The sequence below is a fragment of the Martes martes genome (genome assembly GCF_963455335.1).
Source record: "Martes martes genome assembly, chromosome: 8".
Lineage (NCBI taxonomy): Eukaryota > Metazoa > Chordata > Mammalia > Carnivora > Mustelidae > Martes > Martes martes.
The window spans coordinates 128,254,190-128,278,098 of record NC_137895.1 but is presented as its reverse complement, the minus strand read 5'-3'; the positions used below and the strand labels follow the sequence as shown (position 1 = coordinate 128,278,098).

General features: G+C 41.9%; 1 protein-coding gene across 1 annotated transcript in view; it reads right to left on the bottom strand.

The window, feature by feature from the left end:
* The window catches only part of GAD2 (glutamate decarboxylase 2), a gene marked incomplete at both ends in the record, with an annotated part of 72,428 nt that overhangs the window by 16,675 nt on the left and 31,844 nt on the right, over positions 1-23,909 (bottom strand). The window contains 3 exons of the mRNA XM_080812135.1: positions 5,933-5,997; positions 6,889-7,005; positions 8,896-8,950. Coding sequence (XP_080668261.1) covers positions 5,933-5,997; positions 6,889-7,005; positions 8,896-8,950 — 237 coding nt within the window. The remainder of the gene's footprint in view (positions 1-5,932; positions 5,998-6,888; positions 7,006-8,895; positions 8,951-23,909) is intronic.

The following is a 23,909-nucleotide window of genomic DNA, read 5'->3' as shown; positions in this document are numbered from 1 at the left end:
AATAGAGCTTTGAAGTTCTTACCACTATTTCTCATGCTAAATTTACCAAACAAGATGTGGACTCTTAAATCTACAACCTTTTTTTGTCTACAGAGAAAGCAAGTGTGGGCGTCTTCATGGGCTCCCTCCCTTAGCTCCCATGGAGGAATCTGGCCAGCCTCCATATGGTCTGAGAGTCCCTTTGAGTGACTGGGGTCATCCACTCCCGCGTCCTGCTTTTGGCGGCCACAGAGAAGGGCACCATGCAGGTGAAGGGATTATCCTTGCGTGCTTCTGTTGTTCCTGGAGGCACTACCATAGTGGCTTGGGGCTCAGAGTGATGGCTCATTTCCCTGCTTAATTTTGTTCTTCTCACCCATCTTCTCCTTCCTCTTCAAATGAATTACATTTTTCATATCTGTCCTTTCATAATAGCTTCTAGTTCATCCCATTTCCATCTCTTCTCTGACCTAGATACGTCCTTCTAGACCACAGGTGGAATATGCTATGGCTTCGATAGCAGTTTCCAAACTATTTTATCCCAGCACACTTGAGAATCACGATGCTCTCCCATCAGTAGAGATGGGATCTCTCTCTGAGGTCTGATGTCTGAGGACTTCAGACCTCCCATCAATAGAGATGGTCAAGGATTTACGCTATTTGAAAGTCTAAACCATAGTTCTGTGTCAGATTCTTGTAGTAGTAGTAGTAGTAGTAGTAGTAGTGATAATAATAATGATGATGAGGGTGATGATGATGCCATCAGGGGTGAGTACAGGCCATGTGTTCAGTCTTGTGTCCTCGCTCTATCCCATGCCCATTTTCATTTTTCATGACACCATTTTCATCACACCAGATTATTTTTTATTCTCAGAAAAAGCTATTTTTATGCTCCTGGGTCTCTTAATGCTGTTTTCTCTTCCTGGAATGTCTTCTCTCTTTGCTTCGCTTGGATAAATCTTACTTATTGTTAAGTAAGATCAGTGATCAAGTGTTACTTTCTCTTCAGACTTCTTCAGCTTCATTCATCTTCTCTCCCTCACTCCCCCTGGACAGCTCCAACCAGCTCCCCCTCCAGCTCCCAGGGAAAGCAAGTGTCCTCTCAGTGAGTGAGTTCCCATTGCTCACTTGGTGTATTTATCAGGCCAGAAGAACCCCTGTGCATGTCTTCTGAGAGCCTAAGGGATCCTTGGGGAGGAGAATCATGAATGTGACCTTGGTATAAACAGAGGCACAAGAAGAGGGAAAGTAGAGCAGCCCAGGGCAGCTGTCTCCAAAGTGCTGTGGGTCGCTGCCTGTCCTCTGGCTGAACAACAGACTTGGGCTCGCCTGCTCCCTGTACTCAAGATGCAAGAACCTTGGGAAGAAATGAGAAGCTGGGAACGATCCCATTCTTCTGTCTGATGAATGGTGGGCGTCAGCTGGCCAGTTGGAGAATGCTTACTGGCCTGGGGATCTCATCTGAATCAGTGAATAGGCCAGCTCATCTTCTGATACACAGTAAGCATTAAATAAGGTTGGCTCCTACTATTGATTCCAATTCTATCATTTACACACTTTGTGACATTGAGCGCTTCTAGAATATTCCACAGCGTCATGCCTAATCCTGACGAAACTCAGCTTCTTCAGTAGTGACACCTGATGGGGAAGAAAATTTCTCTGACTGGAGGTGTTTGTTTCGACAAAGTTGGCAGTGGCCAACTTGTCTTTCTAGAGTAGATGCTGCCGAGCCCCACAACTACCCTCACTGAGTTCCCTGTCCTGCCTGTCTCGCAGAGGGGCTGCCTCATAAATGCAGCAAAAAGCTGCACAGAGTGATTCAGTGACATGCCCTTAGTTTGTTCGAGAAATGTTGGCAATTTATGAAAAACAGCCCTAGGTTCATTTCAAAGTGTTTTGCTGTGAGGTTCAGTCACGTGGCTTCTTTGATTTACTGTTAACTTACAGAAAGCTGACTCCCTGAGGGCTGTCTTAAGACCTGTCCTTGTGCCCTCATTTGCCCCTCAAACTTAGCAGACCCCACACAAACTCATTAACTTGCCCCTCCTCATCCTTCCAGATCTGTTCTTCCTCGTGTGTTCTGTGCCTCAGCGCCTCACACTGTCTTCCTCCCACACATCCAGCTCTCAAACCTCAGCGTGTTAGTAGCATTTTCTTCTTCCTGCTCTCCCGACATCTCCCCTTTCAGTTCTAGCCTTTTTTTTTTTTTTTTAACTCTGTATAAAGTGCTTTATTCTGTAGTACTTGGTGCTTGGAATTTTGGAGGAAGATGTTTCAGAGAGTACGGCAAGCTAATGCTAGCTGGGTCAAAGATATCTACAAAAAAAGATCCCCCATACTTTTCAACATATTATAGAAGTCTGTAAAGTCTGTCAAGATGGAAAGTCTCGGGCACCTGCGTGGCTCATTGGGTTAAGCCTCTGCCTTCGGCTTGGGTCATGGTCTCAGGGTTCTGGGATCGGGCTCTCTGCTCACCGGGGAGCCTGCTTCCCCCTCTCTCTCTGCCTACTTGTGATCTCTCTCTGTGCATCAAATAAATAAATAAAACCTAAAAAAAAAAAAGATGGAAAGTCTCTGGAATTTCTTAAAGTATTGGAAAATAAGTCAAAAAGAAGTATTATATACAAAGAGTGTCAAAGCATTCTGTAATATACAAGGCTCTTCGTCTAACTAGAGAGTGACTTATCTATATAAACACACAGAATGTTTCAGAAGCAGGGGAGGTCAACAGAAGCACCGGTTCTTTGAATTATACGTGGTCCTGTAGACGAGCAGGTCCCTGTGATGGTTTGTCCTCTTGCCTGGATAAGCCACACTGCTCGGTCCCTCCATTCATTGCCGTTCCGGCTGCTACCGCCCGGTTTGTACCCCCAGCTTCTCCCACCACCGCTACCTCTCACCTGGACATTCTCAAGAGCTCAGTGGCTTCTACTGGATCCCTGGCCTCCATCTCCTCTGAATCCAGAGCTGTGTCTCCAAAGGGCAGGTGAGATGCTATGACTTGTCCCCTCACTGCCCCCTACCCGCCCTGTGCCCCCATGGCTGCTATGACAAGGGCTTTCATTCCCCACTCCCAAGCTGAGGTATAGAATGCTCTCCATGCAAACTAGTGGCTCCTGCAGCAGAGACCCGCAGCTCAGGGATTTACGGATCCCGACTTGGCCCTGTGGGCAGGTCCTCCACTGAGACTCCCTGCGCAACACTTGTGGACACCCCCACGAGCTTCCTAGTCACAGCCGTGAGTCCCTCAGGCTCCCTGCAAACTTATCTGGACTTCCTCCGAGGACACTTCCAGACCTCCGTGCCCTTGATCTTCGCCGCGAGCGTCCATCTTCCACTTCCATGTGAGGCAGCACCAGTGCCCACCCCCGTGCAGAGGCTTCCTTGAATTGACCCTGTTTAGCAGGAATCATCCCTTTCTCTGTGCTTGCCAATCAGCTCGCTAGTCTGCCCCTGAGCCTTTACTTCCTCTGCCTTGAAGCTGAAGCCATCACTGGTTGTCACTCTCCCCTAGTAGATCCCGAGCCCTCTGAAAACGGGCTTCACACCACAGTCGTCTCTGGGCCCTCGCTGGGCCTGCTGCTGTGCCTTGCATAGGGCAGAGGTTCAATCTCTCCTGAACTGAATTTCTAAACCCCTGGCTCAGAGGGGGCGACCACAGGGGGACACTGCAGGCAAGCCGCAGCCTGCTGTGGGGAGGGATTAAAGGAGACAGCGGGCAGTGCACAGAAGCATACTTGGGAGCGTTAGGGCCCTTGACACACCCTCTCGGCTATGCTGTCTCTAGAAGATTGGACAGGATTAGCAAGGAGGAAAGCCGTTTCTAAGAATTTGGTAGGTACTTGCAGGGAATGCCAGGTAGGCTCTGGTTACTTGTGCCATTCTGTTAAGAGGACGACTGGGCACGGGAGCACCTCCTGATCTGGGGACAAGAATTGACCACCAGTTTCCTCCCCTTTAGAGTGAATCCTTGGGAAACTGGGTACCCCCAAAGGAGGCAAATTTTTGTCCCTAAACGAATCCCCATGCCCATTATGCCCAGGGGTTTCCACTGGCTCTACAACCGTATTCAGCAAAGACGGCGTGCCTTTTGCCAATAAGTCAGCAAGACGGATGGTCTTGGGCACGTAGGTGGCAGTCCCTCATTTTCGGGGACTTCATCTTTGGCTCTTCGACTTTGTAGATCCAGTTACAATACGATTTCAGAACTGCGACAGTTGGAGCAGACTCTGTGTTCCATGGTGAATGTTCGAAGCTTTGCTCCGAAATAATAGTCTTTAGTTCAAAAGTGTGTGGGTGTTTATTTTTCAAAGGCTCAGGGTGGGTAATTTAGTGAGCTTTTAAGTCATCATGGTGGAGGACGCGCCAGGGCTTTCGGCACTCAGAGTCCTAGGTGGCATTAAAGGTACAATAATAGACGCTTACTTTTCATTCCAGTCAGAAAGAAACCAAAGGAGAGAAAGTACTGTGGACAGGCCAGCTCTCAAAAGCACGAGAACTCGGTTTTGCTCTGACCGTCTGAGCAGGCACCTTCCAACCTGTTCTTTTTTCCCCTTCCATCATCTTTCCCTGTGTAGTGCACTGCCTTCTCCTTAAGTGTCTGCTTTCGTAGAGATCTTCATGGCAAAAAGGAACTGGGCAAGGGAGTAGCCCCAGAGGACCAGAGGCAGAGGCCAAGACTGGCTCAGGCTGGCTGGGGCTCTGTCCGCATTCAGCCTCCCATCGCTAAATGGGAACCTGCCATCAGGGCATGGGGGTGCTCCCTGCCAGCGCCTGACCCCAGCCGGCTGGCTCACGGACAGCTGCCCTGCTGACTTGGGCCTCAGCTGGTCTCTTGAGTCTTCCACGAGCGAGGCACTGTACCCCTGACTTTGCTTCGGTGACCCCACCCCGTCGGGTTCTCTGCATTTGAGTGGTCCCGGGCATCGCAGAGCCCGCCCTGCGCATCCATCCCGGCCTGGCCGCGCAGCGTCTGTGCCGTCAGGTGCTCCCATGCTCCATCGGCCCCTCGCCTCATCCCAGAGCAGAGACTGTGCCGAGATGTCTAGCGGCAGATCCAATGGGAAACTCTTTCTGGGCAGCATCTGGCTACTCGGCAGGGCATGCTGGGCCCTTGGCAGCCTCTCGGACAAGCTCAGGCTTTCTCAGTTAGTTGCCTGGAGGGTCAGAGCTCACCTCGGCTGCTGACCTGCCAGGATGTCATGGGAGAACTGGGGAACGCCGAGCTTCCTCTGTGCACGGTCAGCAAAGCCCAAGGCTGATTTTGCATTCTATCATTTTTTTTCCCTTTTCTCTTGAGACCTGAATATGTTTTACATTAATTCAATATCACCCCTTCACCTCTTTTAGGTTTAGTAGCTTTTCTCAACAATCTACTGCTTAGTCTCTGGGGGGAGAAAAAAGCTGCTTTGCGGCATCTATCAAAGCTACATAAAAAAAAGGAAATTGTCATGGGAATGAAACCATGAAATGATGCTCTCACAAGTAAGTTTTGCTTTCCACTGGCCGTATTAAACCCCAAACCCATGCTTTCAATGCTGATAAATTATATAGTGCAAAGTCATTTGTTGGTTTACTTGCAGCAGCGGAAGTTATCCTTTTAGGATAGATCTTCTCCCTAGGAAACTATGACCTGCCAACAGGTTTTAAATAATTTTGGTCGTTGGTTCAGAGACTGTAGGAAGGTCATTCCTGAGTCCTCTGGCCAACCACGGACTCCAGGTAGGAATCTCTGTTTGAGAAACATTCTGCCTGGGCCACTGGATAGAGGATTGGATGTCTTTCTGTTATTTACACATGATATTCATCAGTCTATGACCACACAGGTCAAGGCACACCGACACTGCAGAGAATGGGCTCACGTGTGTTCCAAGAGCGCTTGGAAATTGTGTGAAACTTGCTTTTCACATTTAGCTTTCACCCTTTACATTGTTAACAAGAAAAGTGGGTGTACCTCTCCACGCCGCTCAGTTTCCATTTGTGCTTCCGGGACATCAGTAATCCCCCTCCCCAAGCTGCCTGCAAAAGAAAGATCATAGAAGAACAACTCACACTGTGAATCAGGGGAGGGAAAGAAGACTGGTAACACTAGCAGGGGAACACGGGGGGATCATGGAAATCTTCCTGGTTGAGCTTTGCTGAGTAATAGTGGATTAGTAACAAGCAGACTGCAGATAACAGCTGGTCTTTGAACCACACTTTGAGTCATACCGGTCTAAGCTTAAATTGCTTCTATTTGTCCTTCTAAATCTTAACAATTTTTTTTTTAAATTTGAAAATGTTTTGGTGGGCACATCTTCATTTCAGTGTGACTAGGTCTGGAGTCAAAAACATTTCAAATATCATTTATCTTCTTAGCTGGCTCAGCTAAGAAACTGGAAATCTGGTGGCCCATACTTCCTAGTAAGCAAGCTCTCATGTCTGTTTTCTTCTCCAAATATACAAATATCTGACTTGAGTTTGAGTGCCCCCCACCCTCCGGGGCTTCCTATGTAAATGTAACTCTTTTTTACCTCTTGGATCATTCTTGTAGGGAAGTACAAACTATATGTGTGTGGTTGTGTATGGACGTGCGTAGTTGCATTCCTCCAAGGATGTTACGGACTGAAGAATCAAGAGCTAAATGCTCAGCTTGGGTACTGGTCATACAAATAAGCCTATTATCATGTTGGGGACATTAAGGCAGGTCAGCCTCTGACTTCCTCCAGTCAATGTTGGGGATTGTGTGAGTTGTGTGCTACTTTGTCTCTGCACTCTTCAAAAGCTTAAATATCCCCATTCTGAAAATAGGCTCCCAAAGGAAAAAAAGAGAGAGAGAGAGAAAGAGAGAGAAAACAGATTTCATTCCATGAGCCTCAAATGAATAAATGTGCAAGGACGTTTTCGTGGCCGCCCCTATGGGATACTCACATCCACATGCATCCAGATCTTGTACTTTTTGCAAATATCAGCAACCGCCAAGAGGGGGTCAAATGCTCCGTACACAGTGGTCCCAGCTGTGGCGCTCACAAGGAAAGGAACAAATCCCTACACAAACAAGATAGCCCCAAACAATGTCAAACAAACAGGGTGTCAAGGATTTTTTTTTCTAATTTTTTAAAAAACATTTTGTTTATTTGTTTGTGAGAGAGAGAGCGTGTGCACGAGCGCACAAGCAAGGGAGCAGCAGGCAGAGGCAGAGGGAGAAGCAGACTCCCTGCTGAGCAGGGAGCCCGATGCGGGACTCGATCCCAGGACCCTGAGATCATGACCTGAGCCAAAGGCAGACTCTTAAACAACTAAGCCACCAAGGAGTCCTGATTATTATTTTTTTTTAAGCTGATAAAAAACAGCAGATATTCTCCCTCTGTCATACATACATCTCCAGTTTTGGAACCATGACGAGGATTGTTGACCCTTTAGAGCCTGGGAGGATATTTTAGATCTCCAGGATCTGAGTTCTCCAGGCCATTCTGTTGGACCTGCCAGTTTCCTTAGGAGAATAGACACTGGTTCTCAGGAGAGGCCACACTGGACCCAGAGGTGAGGGAGCTTTATGGTGGCCTGCAGCCATTTATGTATTCCAGGTAGATATTCCTCCCCCCAACTTTGTTCACTTTCTAGTCTTCCTTTTTGCTCACTTTCTAATCTTACTTTTACATAACAGTCCCCTAGAGTGAGCAGGCAAAAGAATAAGAAGAAGGAAATCCGACCGACCCCATTATTCCTTTTTGGAAAACCGTGAGATCATTTATTTGGGATGCCTTAGAGGGAAGGGTTCATGTGGGCTAGACAATAAGCCATGACCATCATCTAAGTAGTCTTCAGTCTGTCTGGCCCTGGCTAAATGAAAGTTGCTAGAAGCTAGTAGAAGAGTGCCTCAAACAGAATGAACAGAGCTGTGATGTGACAGGATGTCAGAGTCCGTCTTTAGGTGGCAGCAAAGGTTTAATCTTGTGGTTTTCAATACTGGAAGTAGTTCGAATACAGGAACTTGGGGAACCTCCTGCTGCCACTTTGTAGGAAAAAAAAAATAAAAGGCAGAGAAAAGAAATAACTATTCCTAAGTTGATAATAATCAAACGCACATGGCCTGCCATTGAACGAAGAACCGTAGATCCTATCCACTAACAGTTACATTAAGGGAGTTCTACAAACAAGTTCTCTGGTTTGCAAACCACCCAGGGACAGAAATGACTTTCTAGAGCTTTGTGGGAATCCTTCACAGGTCTCCAGAACTTGCTGCTTCTATGACTTCTAAATTGCTTGCCAGAGGAAAAGATGCTTGGAGAGCCAATCATAATAACCATATTCCTAGGCAGGAAAAATTGGCCCCTTTCAAATAACCACACCGTGGTAACTCATGCTGCATTGGTATTGTGGTATTTTCCACTTGTGAAAATGATCTTTCAAATGGATATCTGTTTAACGCCAATTCTCAGTGCATAAAAAGACGAATGCTGTAGAAACTCCTACAGCATCACCGTATATGTTATCACAGGGTATATTATTTAAACAGCAACTTAGGTCTTTCCAAAGCAGGGGCTGCAACTCAGAGAAATAAATAATGACTAGATACAAAAATCCCATATTCTCAGTAAATCGGGGAGGTTGAGAATTGGGTCCTCTTTTCAAAACAAAACGAAAGTGGCAGCACCTGGGTGGCTAAGTTGGTAAAGTGTCTGACTCTTGATTTTTGGCTCAGGTCATGATCTCAGGGTTGTGAGATCCAGCCCCGCACTGGGCTCTGCACTGGCTGTGGGACTTGTTTGGGATTCTCTCTCCCTTTCCCTCTGCCCCCCACTACAGCCCCACCCAAAACCCCAAAAGCAAACAAACAAAAAAACCCAAACCAAAGAGTGTTCTCCACTGGATGGAATCAGAAATATGTACCCTTAGCTTGTTATGGGCTGGATGAAGCTCCCTACAAACACTTACTTTTTGTTTGGCTTCAAGGATCCGTCTTTCGAGATCAGATGGGATCATTTTCCCCCTGAAAGGAAAAATAAATACATCAGAGGTTTGCTCCAAATAGTTTACTTTGTGGTCTTTACAAGCAGCCGCATCAGGGTAGAAGGTCAACCCTAAATGATCAGTTAAAACAACTCGTTGATTGTTTCCAGGAAGAAACGCAGTTCCTCCCTGAAAGATGCAGGATGTAATTTCTGACACATCGAGGGACTCGTGAGCACACGGTGCTGTTAGAACAGCCACGGGGCCCTCTAGGCTACACAGAACCTGCTTTTTAGGTCATCCCCCTAACTCGGTTAAAAACAAGCCTGCTTTGGCATAAGACACTTGGCAATGAAAGGACAGTGCAGAAAAGAGGTTTGTATTCCCAACCTTTGAATGAATGTAGCTGCAATTTCACATATAGATGACATGCCAAGAAGAGAAATCCATTCGAAACAATTGAATGAAAACATTAAAAAAGCTACCGAATTACATTCTAAGTACTAAAAGCCTGAAGCCGGCCAGAAAAACATGGGCTCAAATTTCAAACAATTAGATACACGGACTTTGGAAAAAGAAACATCCTTTCTTTCCTCCCCGAAATGTTTCTTTCCTAAAATAAAAACACAGATAATTCTAGGCTAATTATAAAACCCCATTATTATAATAATCAAAGGAGTTGGTTTCTACAAGAAACTAGATGGAGCTAGATGTGTGATCTTAGTCAGGTGACTTGATTTCCCTGTGCCTCTCATTACTGTCCCTGGAACACAGTGATCATAATATTACTTATGGAGTTATGCGGTTTAAGTGAGTTGATAAATGCAAAATGATTTTAAAAGTCCTCGGCATGTGGGAAGCACTCCATAATTGTTAGGTTTTATTGTTGAGATTGTTATGTATGATGACATCCATCTTCCAAGACTTTGAGGGGAAAAATAGGGAAAGGACAGAGTCGTTGCATGGTGCCAGGAACAGTGAAAAAACAATTTTTTAAAAAAGATTTTATTTATTTATTCGACAGACAGAGATCACAAGTAGGCAGAGAAGCAGGCAGAGAGAGAGGAGGAAGCAGGCTCCCCGCTGAGCAGAGAGCCCGATGTGGGGGTGTGGGGCTCGATCCCAGGACCCTGGGGTCATAACCTGAGCCGAAGGCAGAGGCTTCAACCCACCCAGGCGCCCCAACAGTGAAAAAATTTTAAAATAGCTCTCTTGAGGTTGCTAAACTGGCTTAACTTTTCACATCAGGGTCATCGATCTAGGTTTTTAAAAGGCAGTTTGGAAAAACAAATTATGGGCAGGAGGTTGTCACAATAACAGATGGGAAAGGCTATTGGCATTTAGGGAGCAGTGGGGGGAGGGGCTGGTATTTGTCTTGAAGTCAATAATCCATTCCTGGCTGTCCCTGTGACTTTAGGTATAGAGCAAGCATTGGGCTACTTCATTATACCTTCTAAGTTTTACACACTGAAATGTGTTATTTTATTATGACTTACTTTCCTAACACCCATTTTATAAAAATACTTTGGGCATTATATAGTAAGTTTTATTTCCAGCAACTTTCATTCCAGGCTTATAAGGGAGGCACTGCAAAGGAGTTGGCATGTAAAGCAGACATTAGGCCTGAACGCCTTAAGAACCACTAATTTATGTGACGCTGTCTTCCAATGGAAGGCAGTTAAAACGCAATTATCTGGCAACAGGAAGGGACAAGTTACCAGTCATTAGTCAGGCTGGGTTGGAACAAAGGACAGTGAACCTATCTATGGTGGTAAGGGTACAATCTGGGGTGGGAGCAGCCCACCTCTAGGGAACTTTGGTGAGATGGGGCTTCTGAAGAAAGGACAGAGGGAAGGGAAAAGCAGGGGGCCGGGCTGGGGACAAGGAGTTCGCTCCCTACACTTCTCCCTACATTTCACAGCTCGGCCTGGGGGGCAGCCCACGAAGCAGTGATTTTCCATGTCTCTAGTTCAGGCTATGCTCAAACACCTTGCTTCAGCGCCGATATAAATAAAATGTGCAGATTTCAGAAGAAATTTGGGTATTATAACTGTCTTTTACATAAAGCTTTCAGCACATTAAAATTGCTATTGTATTTTTCCAGGTAAATGTAGAAGCTGAGAGAGGATTCTCAGAAACAGTTTGCAAATCCCCAACTTTCTTTAGTTTTCTACGTGCCCAAGGAGAGTAAAACACTCTTTTTTGGAGAGTTTTGGGTGACAAGTTTGAGAGCGGCAATTCGCGGGTCTAATCACACCTCGGTGTTTTGTTAAGCATAGGCAGTAAGGTGTCACCAAGAAGTCACAGATCAGGGTACATTATAATCCGAAGGGGCTGAAGACCTGTTTCCAGTCTAATTGTCTCATTTTTCAAACGAGGAAGTGGCCAAGAGAAGGGACGTGACTGCCCAAGATCAAATGCTGGTAAAAGGTTGACTGTAACTAGACAGAGGACACCAAGCTTCCTAGAAAGGTCAACCAGATAGGAAACCTATTTAGAAAGATTGGAGTCTTTTAAGATAAGATAAATCCTTGCGGATAATATCTGACTTTCCTGGATCAGAAGTGTCATTCAAGCATGCTGGGGAAAACAGTAATGAACAGTCTGTTCCATTTCCCTATCAGAGTTTTGGGGCGGGCTGGTAAAATAATCAAGTTCAGGCAGAAAGCAATGGTTGTGGCTCTTGACGGGGCAGGTTCCAGATACCCTTGGGCACTCTGCCCAAGATACTTGTTCTATCCACTTAGGATCCCAGAGCCTGAAGGTGGCGGGTATTTGTTGGAGGTTAGGTGAGCAGAAGGCAGAAGTTTAACTCAGGGTTGATACTAATTTGGTGAATTTACCTTAATGACTGGCCAGACAGCTAGTATGGGGGCCTCTGGGGCCAAAACTTTCCATCTTTCTGTTTATCTTAGAATTTGCTCAATTACTTTAGAACAAGGATTCTTAAAATTTAGTGTGCATAAAAATCACTTGGGTGTGCCTTTAAAATGCAGATTCCTTGACCCCACTCCTAGGGATTTTGATTCAGGAGGTTGATTATAGGGCCCAGGAATTAATTCTTTCTACAAATATGTATTGAGCGCGTACTAGGCACCACACACTATTGGGGGAACAGACCAGTTTCTACTCTTCAGGGCTTCCATGCTAACAAGAGAAACAAATGATCTCACAGTCAGGCAGAGGAATCTGCATTTGTAACAAGCCCCCCAGAGCGTTCTGACCTGGATCCACATGTTGGGAAAAGATTGCTTTGGAAATGGAAATTTTAGCCTGGTAGGCATTTAAACAACTGTGTGACAGACTAGCCAAGGACCCTTCGCATGACCTGTGGTTTTGAGCCATCACGGCCTAGGGCAGGGAGTAGAAGGAGCTCCAGATACAGATCATACATTCCCTGCTGGTGCTGTGGGGCCAGAGAACATCTGGGTGACATCCAGCAGGGTCCTGTGAGGACTAGAAGCTGTCTGGCCAGGCCTGGAATTTCCAGACCAACATCTCTTGGTGCAGGAAGGCTCTGGACGGCAGCTGTTGCATTCTGTAGGTCTGGCCTCAAAGTATCTCCAATAGCAAAAAAATGCATATCTTTAATGTTTACACATCTTAGCCTTTCTGTGCACAGTTAAGTAGTGACTGGTGCTTTGTAATGCTGCTCTCTGGTAGTTGTTAGTGTTTATGAAAGGGCTGCCATGGAAGTGGGGACTGTTGAACCAGACTTCTGCCTTGGATGTGGCTCTCTTATACTGAGATTTCTGATTTTGCAACAGTCTTTAAAAATGTGTGTAAATGCTATCAGGTCAGATAACATCACAAAATTTCCTGGGTAAAATCCCACCATGGCAGCTAGAGCTGCCAGCAGGAAAATTTTGTAGGAAGAAGTTAAAAACACAGATGCATGAAGGAGAAAGTAAGCTTACCAACAGAAAAATGTTGACTAGAGAGTTCATATGTCTGGGCAGGCATCCCAATAGTCACAAGGCAGGTGCCGGGGCCATGGGTGACCCTGCTCATTGGCCCTGATGAACCTGTAGTAATTCTATCAAGTGAGTAGAGGTTGTCTCTGTTCGCAGAGATGTGTGCAAAGAAGAATGGAGATGTCTTACTCCATAATCTCTGACCCTCCTGCCAACACTTTACAAAGGTTACCATTGTTCGGACCTTACAGACAAGGAAACTGCGGCTCAGGGAGGCAGGTAGATGTGGCTGAAACTTAGAACATGGAGACAGAATCACCAGGTTCTTGTCCCAAGACCTAGGCTCCTTGTGTGTCCTTTAAGAACTTAGTTCTTCCTTGGGCTCATTCATAAAACGATGACAATAGGACCTCCCTCACAAGGTTTCCATGAGGATTAAATGAGATCATAAATAGAAAACGCTATAAAGCACTGAGTATAAAACTCCGTCTTCATATAGCAACCACTCCATACATATGAGGTGGTCTCACTGTTGTCATTACTAGCAATGGTTCTAGTGGTGTGTGACCTGCCAGGTGTCACACAGCGAGCAGGGGGCAGACTGCAAACCTAGAGCTGTCTTGTATCAGAATGCAGGCTCTTAGCACCGTACAACAGATGTCTTCCAAAGCATTTATGGGGTTCACACAAAATATCTGCCTATCTTAAAGGTTGAGTTCTAGAACTGCAATAATGTATGTAGGGTTTTTTGGAAGCCCCTCGAAGTGAGTACTTCCTTGATCCTGATTCTTTTGGCTACTAGTACTGTTTAGTAAAATAAAAACTTACCACCTCCTACCAAAATATTTTATTCCATCATCCCCTGATGATACAGTTCCTTCTAGCATAGTATCTAAATGCTAGAGGAGTAATCAAAATTGGCCAATTTTTTTGGTTTTGTTTTTTTAGGTAGTCAGCTCGAAGCAAAACTTTTTTTTTTTTTTTTTTTTTTTTTAACATAGATTGTGATACAGGGATAGTAAAAGGAACTCATGGACCCAAGTCAATTTTCAAATTGCCCAGACTGTGGTGACTTGAAAATTTCATGGACTGACCGGGGAGGACTGTTGCAGGAATTGTGGAGCAACTGGGAAACTTACGAGAGAGATCTCCTGGGGAGACAACTCCATGTGTCTGCACGTGGCTGCTGCCCGTGTGGGTAACCTATCCTAGGACATGACCAGAAGACAGACTAGCAAACTCAAATCCAAACAGATCATTCCGGAAGTACTTGTATTATGAAACCAAACCCTCTGCCAAAAATTTTTACCCTAATTAGAAACAGTAAGCGTCTTCGGTCCCTTTAATATGGAGTTTGATTTGGAAAAAGAATTTTAACTTTAACAGATAGCCACAGATAACTTTAACAGATAACAGATAACCATTTTTCTCTTTTAAGATTTGTTTTCCAATACACACAATGGGATCGCCCAGCCTTACGGCCAGGATAGAGGAGTAGGACATTTTGGGTGATTTTTGTATCTAATTCCAGCAATTTTTAAAAAATTACTTTCTCCAAACGCATTTAATTCACACAAACACACACACACACTCTCACTCACTATACAACAATCCAAGTATTGTGCAACTGTGATGAGGCCAGCTGTGATGTGGTAAGGAGCTACTTTCATTTTCACACAAGCCCCCCAGATTGCTGCCAGTGGGGGCCAGCATTGAAGCTCACAGGGGGGTATGTGACAAAGGAAAGTGTCTACGGGCAAGAAGGTGTGTGCTGGCCATCGCTCATCAATGCCTCAACTTCCCCAAACTGCCATTCCTCTTTCCCAAACATACTGGTAGAGAAAAGAAGGGGATTGTGATAAAAAGTTCAATTCCCCCTATAAGAAAGCATACTTGGCTTATTCTAAATAACTTCTGAGTCAGGGAGGAAATCAGAACCGCAATCACGGAACATAAAAAATTAATGACATGGGAATACCACATGTGAAAATATGAGAAGCACCGTAAATCATCCTCGGAGGAAAATGAATAGCCTGATGGGCTTTTAAAGTTAAATAACAGAGAATAAAAATAACTAAATATTTAACCCAAGAAGCTAGGAAAATGAAAACAAACAGTGTAGACAGAGAGAATGAATGAATTTTTCAATGAATTAGAAACTTTATTATGTAGACAATTTAATAAATTCAGAAGCTGGCATATTGAAAAGATCAGTGAATAGATAAATATCTGATTGTTTCAGTAAAGAGAGAAAATGTAACATTTGAAATAAGAGAGGAGGTTATTGAAAAGATATTTTAGTATTATAAAACTTTCTATATAGAGATTTGTGCTAACCTTAACATTTTTGAAGAAATAGATAATTTTCCCCTACTAAAATGTAAATTAAAAGAAGTGATTCAAGAATATATAGAAAATTTGAAAAAAAATTGATAACCAAGAAGTAAGTGGGGAAAAAAGTTACCAAAAACAATCCCCCCAAATGACAGGCCCAGATGTTTTAATAGTGAATTTTAACATATCTATTACTGGTGGATAATGTCCTCTAAACACTTACACAGAAGACAATGGAAAGCTGCTGGATTTATTTCTAGAAATTAGCTGATTCTAAAAGCAAGATCTGTCAAAGGTAGCCCAGAAAAGCTTATCAATATATCTTATAATATAGATACATAAATCCTGACTATGTTTTAAAATATAATAGAGAGGAAATTACAGATTAACATGGAACCAAGTACAATTTGTTGCAAGAATACAAAGAATGGAAGGGAGGTAAAATAATAAGTAGTATCTGAAACTATAAATGAGTAACCTGAAATAATGTCTGAGAAGAAAAACACAGATCTTTACCAAAGGATGCAAAAAAAAGATTTGAATAAATAGAGAGACACATGTTCTTTGATGAGAAAACTCAACATTGCAAATACATACAGTTGATCTCTAAACAATACACAATTCCAACTGGCTCCCCACTGGGAGTTTTAGGGGAATGGGAATCTGAGACAACAATTCTAAAGTACAACTAAAAAAGAATTAAAAAGAGGACAGGGTTCAGATTTTTCTCTACTAGAATGTAGAACATATTATAACACTATAGTGATTAAAAGTATGGCAATTGAGCTTAAGTAAGCAAATCAGTGGAACAAAAATAGAAGACTAGGAAGTGATTAAAGCATTTTGTTTGATCACACATGGTGTTGGAACAACGTTAAGCAAAAACTAAGTGGATAAAAAAATAAAAAATAATTATATATCTCTCAAACATCACAGACCAAAATAAATTTCAGTTAAATCAACTATTAAAATAATAATATAAAGATTCTAGGAAAAAAGATGAATATTAGTATGTACTAAGAATGGGGAAGACTTTCTAGAAAGGACATTGGAGGTAGAAAATGGATAATTGATAATAGCTCTATCAAAAAATGGAATACTTTTATAAATACCATAAATAAAATTAAAGGCAAATGATACATTTTGTAAAACATTGACAACATACATTACAAAAAGGGCTTTGTGTTCTTTTTCAACTATGAATGACATAAAATGTTCAACTTTGTTAATTATTAAAAATGAAAATGAAAATATAAATAATTAAAAATGTTTCTACTCATCAAATTGACACAGGTCACTTAAGGTTTTAGTTTCTAGGATTAGTAAGAACACGGTGAGCAGTCACACCTTTATACTGCTTGGGGGAATTGTAAATTGGCTGATTCTTTTCTGAAGGGCGACATGCCAGCAGGTATCCTAACTCTTAGTGCAGACATAGTCCAGGGCTCAGAAACTCTATTTTTAGGAATTTATCCTAGGAAAATAATATAGGTATGTGTGCAAATATTTAGCCATACTGATACTTTAATTAGCAATTGTTTAATTAATAAAAATTCAAAGTAGCTTACATGTCTAACAACAGACTTGTTAAGTAATGTAAATTCTAAATAGGTTATTAAATAGTAATTAAAAATTGTACTGGAGAATTTCTAATGACATGAAAGTTGCCCATAATATTTTATTAAGTAAAAAACAAATTTCTAATCAGTAGGTTTTATATTTAAATATATATAATGTATTTGGAACAATATGCACCAAAGAATTATGAAAGATTATGTCTAAGTCCTCCCACTTTCCTGTCTTTCTACAGTGAATATGTGCTGTTTCTGGAGAGAATTTATTATAAGAAAATAATATTGTAATTGTAAGAAAATAAGAAAAGAATATTATGTTTGTTTTTTATAAAAAGAATGGGCTATCCCTCACCTAATACCAAATACAAAAATTAACCCAAAATGGGTCAAGACCTGAATGTAAGAGCTAAAACTATAAAACTATTAGAAGAAAGCATATAGCAAAAGCTTCATGACATTGGACTTGGCAATGGATATTTTCATGGACACAATGCCAAAGGAACAAGCAACAAAAGGAAAAATAGACAAACTAGACTTCATAAAAATGAAAAATTCTTGTGCATTAAAAGGCACCACCAGTAGAGTAAAAAGCATCCCACAGAATGGAAGACAGTATTTACAAATTGTTGCAAAATCTGATAAAGTACTAACATCCCAAATATATAAAGCGCTCCTTAAGTTCAACAACAACAACAAAAAACAACCCAATTCAAAGATAACCAAATGGACCTAAGAGGCACAGACAGAACATTCCATCCAATAGAAGCCGATACACTTTCTTCTCAAGTGCACACAGACGTTCTCCAGAATAGATCATATGCTAGACCACAATAAAACATTTTAACAAATTTAAGAAGACTGAAATCAACAGGATCACCCAGCATATACATCACCCTGTACTGTCTTTTACAACCACAGTTGTGTGAAACTAGAAATCAATTAACAGAAGGAATAAAAAATAATTTTTACACACACACACACACACACACACACACACACACACACACACACACTGGAATACCATGCAGCCATCAAAAAACTGAAATCTTGCCATTTGCAATGATGTGGATGGAACTAGGGAACTATGCTAAGGGAAATAAGTCAATCAGAGAAAGACATTTATCATATGATCTCTCCAATATGAGGAATTTGAGAGGCAGGGTGGGGGGCTCTAGAAGGTTGGGAGGGAAAAAATGAAATAAGATGGGACTGGGGAGGGAGACAAACCCTAAGAGACTCTTAATCCCAGGAAACAAATGGAGGGTTGCTGGGGGATGGAAGAGGAGAGATAGGGTGGCTGGGTTATAGACATTGGGTATGTGCTGTTAATTATGTAAGACTGATGATTCACAGACCTGTACCCCTTAAGCAAATAATTCATTATATGTTAATAAAAAATAAAATAAAATAACCAGAAATTAACAACCAAATAAATAAACAAATAATAAAAGGATTAATGCCAATCTTTCCCAAACTCTCCTAGAAAACTGAATAGTAGGAAACATTTCCAAACTCATTTTATGAGACCAGCATTACCCTCATACCAAAGCCAGGTAAGGACACTATAAGAAAAGAAAATTACAGGCCAATATCTCTGAAGAACACAGATGCAAAATTTCTCACCAAATACTAGCAAACCAAATCCAGCAATATATTAAAAGGATAATACACAATAATCAAGTGGGATTTATCCCTGGGATGCAAGGATGGTTCGACATCTGCACATCCATCAATTTGATGCACCACATTAACAGAATGAAGGACAGAAATCATATGATTATCTCATATGATGTCAATAGATACAGAAAAAAACATTTAACCAAATTCACCATCCTTTCATGATAAAAAATTGTCAATAAATTGGGGTTAGAGGGAAAGTATCTCAACATAATGAAGGCCACATATGACAATCCCATAAGTAACATTATACTCAATGATTAAAAGCTGAAAGATTTTCTTTTAAGATTAGGAAGAAGGCAAGAGTGCCCACTCTTACCACTTCTATTCAACATAGTACTGGAAGTCCTAGTCAGAGAAATTATGCAAGACTGAGAAAAAAAAATACATTCATATTGGAAAGTAAGAAGTCAAATTGCCTGTGTTGCAGATTACATAATCTTATATATAGAAAGCCCTAAAGACTCTACTAGTTCTATTAGTCAGAACTAATAAACAAATTCAATAAAGTTTCAGGATATGAAACGAACATAAAAAAGTCAATCCCATTTATAGAAACATGAAAAAGAATCAAATACTCAGAAATAAACTTAACCAAGGAGATAAAAGATAAAAATAAATTGCCAGGTGACCTGTCAATTCCATTTCTGAGTATATACCCAAAGGAATGAAAAGCAATGCTCAAAGAGATACTTTCAGACCTGTAGCCAGAGCAGCACTGTTCACAATAGCTAAAACTAGGAACCAACCCCAGTGGTATATACATACAATGAAATATTATTCAGCCCTAGAAAGGAAGGAACTGATGACAGTTGCTTCAACATGGATGAACCCTGAGGACATTATGCAAAGTGAAACAAGTCAATCAATCACAAGAAGACAAGAGAGTCAGGTGCCTAGAGTGGTTGAATTCATAGAAACACAAAGTAGAATGTGGTTGGGGGGGTTTGGGGAGGAGAAAGGAGAATGGGGAATGGGGAGCTTTTGTTGAATGGATATAAAGTTTCCATCTTACAAGATGGAAAGAGTTTTGGAGATGGGTAGTGCTGATGGTTGCACAGAACGAATGTCCTTCATATCACTGAACTGTATACTCAAAAATGATTAAGATGTTAAATTTTATGTGTATTTGGCCACAATTAAAAATTCAGGGGAAAGAAGACAAAGGACCAGGCCTGACTGGTAAACACAAGGAGTTCTGAGTCCAAGCCCCAATTCTTCACTTCCCAGCGAGATGATCACAGACATGTGCCTCTCTACCAGGGTTATAAATTGAACAGGGAAAGGGGAACTCACCACACTGCTTGGGCCTCTTATGTACCTAGAAACTTCACAAACTGTGCTGGCACCAGGTAAATGTGAGGGGATATACTCTTCTGTGTCTCTAATAAGTGAATTAATTAGATGAATTGTGCAAAATGCTTAGGAGTCCGCCTGGCACATAATAAACACTCACAAAGTGTCAGCTTATTTTATAATCCTTCCTGATATAGGACATAATGAAACACATACACCTCAACACTACAGAGTTCTCTGCATCTAAACCCATAGGAAATATGACTCTCAAAGGGCTGACCCCAGTCCTGCTCAATAATAATTGATTCAGGGTCTCTGTGAAGTCTATCCTATTACAGTGCATTCAACAGCTCCCCAAGGACCTGAAAGAGTTAATTAGCTTCCCTAACTGCTTTCACACTCTGGCCACAATTGAGCTAATTTAATAAGAGAGTATAATGACCCCAGATTATTTATACTTTCAATTGTTTAAATCGATTGAATGATGAAGTGTGGTATTTAACAAGCACAAGGAAATATTATCTGACTGTAATTTGTAAAGCTAAGAGATAGATTAACCCAAAAAACTAAAATTTATACAAAAACATAAATGTTCATTTTGTGGTATACAAGTATTAATCAAAATACCTACCAGAGATCTTGTGTTATGTGGAATATAGGAAGGCCGGTGACTCTTCCAATCCTCTGCCAACCAGGTATCATGTATTTTGCTCAGATTTGTTTTCTCTAAGGTTTTACAGCAATTTAGATAATTTTTTAAAAGATTTTATTTATTTGTCGGAGAGTGCAAGCACAATCAAGGGGAAAGGCAGGCAGAGGGAGAAGCAGGCTTCCTGCTCAGCAGAGAGCCCAATGAGGGACTGGATCCCAGGACTCTGGGATCATGACCTTAACCAACTGAGCCACTCAGGCGTTCAATTTAGATAATTTAAAGGAAATCCCACAGGGAGGAGTAAGAGATGGAAAATGGGGAGAGAGTGGCAGAGAGTGCTGGAGAGAATTAATTTCTCAAAACACCTGTGAGTCCATAGTGATGGTAAATATATCGCACACACATGGAGTGGGGAGAGGTTTCCTTACAGTAGTAGAGTGACAGGAACGAATAAGAGAGAAGAAATGATAGCATTAGAACATCGTATTTTGCAACCGTCATCATCATAATTCAGGCCAGAATCTTCCTGGTGAATGAATGTTTAGGAGGAACAGAATATTTATATAGTCTCAGAGCATCACCTATAATATAAGATAACCTTTAAAGTAGAGAGCAGTCATTTTATAGGGGAGAAATCTGGCGGACACGATCCTAACCAAATGGTCAACGTTGACATTACTAATAATAGGACAATCCTCTTGGGGAGGTATAACTGAGAAAGACAAGAATCACCTCCCTGGAATTCCTACCTAAAATGCATTGCCTGAATCTAACCATGAGGAAATATGAGACAAACTCAAATTAAGACATCTTCTACAAAATAAATACATGCTTCAAAAATATCAATGTCATGAGAGATAAAGGAAGGATGAGGAAATGTTCCAGATGAAAGGAAACTAAAGAGACATGAAAACTGAGTGTAATGTGTGGTCCTGGACTGGATAAAAATAGCTTTAAAGAATATTATTGGGAGGGGCGCCTGGGTGGCTCAGTGGGTTAAGCCTCTGCCTTCAGCTCAGGTCATGATCTCAGGGTCCTGGGATCAAGCCCCGCATCGGACTCTCTGCTCGGCGGGGAGCCTGCTTCCCCCTCTCTCTCTGTCTGCCTCTCTGCCTACTTGTGATCTCTGTCAAATAAATAAAATCTTTAAAAAAAATATTATTGGGACAATTGATGAAATTTGAATAAGGTATATTGATAAAATAATAGTCTTATGTCAATGTCATCTGATTTTGATCATTGTACTGTGATGATGTAAGTGAATAGCCTTGTTCTTAGGAAATGCACATTGAAGTCTTAAGGGGTATAGGGTATGATGTCTATAAGGAATTCTTAATTGGTTTAGGAAAAACTGTTATCTATAATACACATATAATTTGTATTTATAATATTGTAATATTCATTACATTCAAGAGATAATACTGAATTATGTACTTGGAGAGAAAAAGAACTCCAAAGATGTATATCAAAACTCAAAATGGATTAAAGAACTAAATGTGAGACCTAAAACCATAAAAATCCTAGAAGAGGCAGTAATTTCTCTGACATTGGTCATAGCACCATTTTTCTAGATTCATCTCCTAAGGCAAAGGAAACAAAAGCAAAATAAACCAGTGGGACTATATCAAATTAAAAAAGCTTTTTCACAGAACAGGAAACCATCAACAAAACAAAAAGACAACCTACTGAATGGGAGAAGAAATTTGCAGATGACTTATCCGATAAGGGGTTGGTACCCCAAATATATAAAGATACAATTCAACACCCCCCAAAATCAAATAATCCAATTAAAAATGGGCAGAGGTTCTGAATAGAAGTTTTTTCAAAGAAGACATACAAATGGCCAACACACACATGAAAAGTTGCTCAACATCACCTATCATCAGGGAAATGCGAGTCAAAACCGCAATGAGATATCGCCTTACACCAGTTAGAACGGCTAAAATCAAAATGACAAGAACAAGTGTGGACGAGGACTGGTGAAAAAGGAACCCTCACTCACTGTTGGTGGGAATGCAAACTGGGGTGGTCATTGTGAAAAACACTGTGGCGTTTCCTCCAAAAATTAAAAAGAGAAATACCAAATGATCCAATAATTCCACAACTAGGTATTTACCCAAAGAAAATGAAAACACTAATTTGAAAAGATACACGCATCCCTGTGTTTATTGTAGCATTATTTACAATTGCCAAGATATGGAAGCAGCCTAAGTGGCCATTAATAGACAAATGGATAAGAAAAATGTGGTGTGTATACACACACACACACACACATACACACGTGTGTGTACATATATGTATACACATACACACACATACTTACATATATACAAAATGGAAAAAATAGAAATTGGAAAAGAAAAAAGGTTTGATGTGTTAATGTCTAAGAACCTTTCCAACTCTGAGGGTTTCTGAATTGAAATCCATTCACAGCTTCAGTCTGGTGTAAGCCCAGGGCTTTGCCCCTCCCTCCCTCACGGGTCCCTAACCTCTCCCCCAATCTTCCAGAACCACTCCTGCTTTCTCCCCCTTGTTTCCTTTCAGTTGTATAATGTAAGACAACTGCACAATTCTTGTGAGCTCTTCAGAGAAAGATTCTACACAATTTTAGCAAAAACAATAAGGAACTCCCAAGAAAAATTAAACTTCTGCTATGTATTTTATTCCTTCTTTTCATATAAGTCACATTCCCTGTCTAGCAGGTCCTCCGTCTCACAGTTAAATATGCCTTAAGCACCCTCCTTAAAACAACGAAACCAAAAACCATCCTGAATTCAACACCCCTCCAACTTCTATCCTCCCCAGTTCCCGTCAGGGCTCTACCTTCAGAGACGGGGTCTGTATCTGCTCTCCCGGCACACCCCTCCCCCTGCTCCTGCCCACCCTTCACCAGCTGCAAACTGCCTTCTGCCTTCACCCCTCTACTGAAGCTACTTTTACCAACTCACCAGCCACCTTCTGATAAGTAAAGCTGATGGGCAGTTGTTGATCCTCATTTCGTCTGTTGGTAGTATTTGATGCCATTAACCACTTCTTCTAGAAAGATTCTCAAGCCCTCATGCCTTGGTTCCTGATCCTCCTCCAAGGACTCTGGCTACTCCTTCTCAGTCCCCACTGAGGGCTCCTCTGACTCAGTCTGTCCCTGAAATGTGGATGCTCCCTAGAGTTCTGTCCTAGGCCCACTCTATATGGCTTCCAGGGCATAATTTCAGAGCCTCGGGCTCATATTTCCGCATGCCTATGTGACACCCCCATTTGGATGCCTCATAAGTTCTTCAAACTCAACATCTTCAAATCTGAACTCTTCACTTTGGCCAGGGTTCCCTGTCTCAGAGAACAGCAAGCCTGGCATTCATCCTTGACTCTTCTCTCAACCTGCACACCTATCCATCAATAATTCCTAGAAATTCCAGCACTCATCTACATCAGGCCAGCCCACCATTCAGCATCTACTCATATTACTACCACAGCCACCAACTTCAGCCTCCAACCTACACTTCACTCTGCATTTAAGATGATCTTTCTAATGCCAAAATATGATGTCACTTTGCT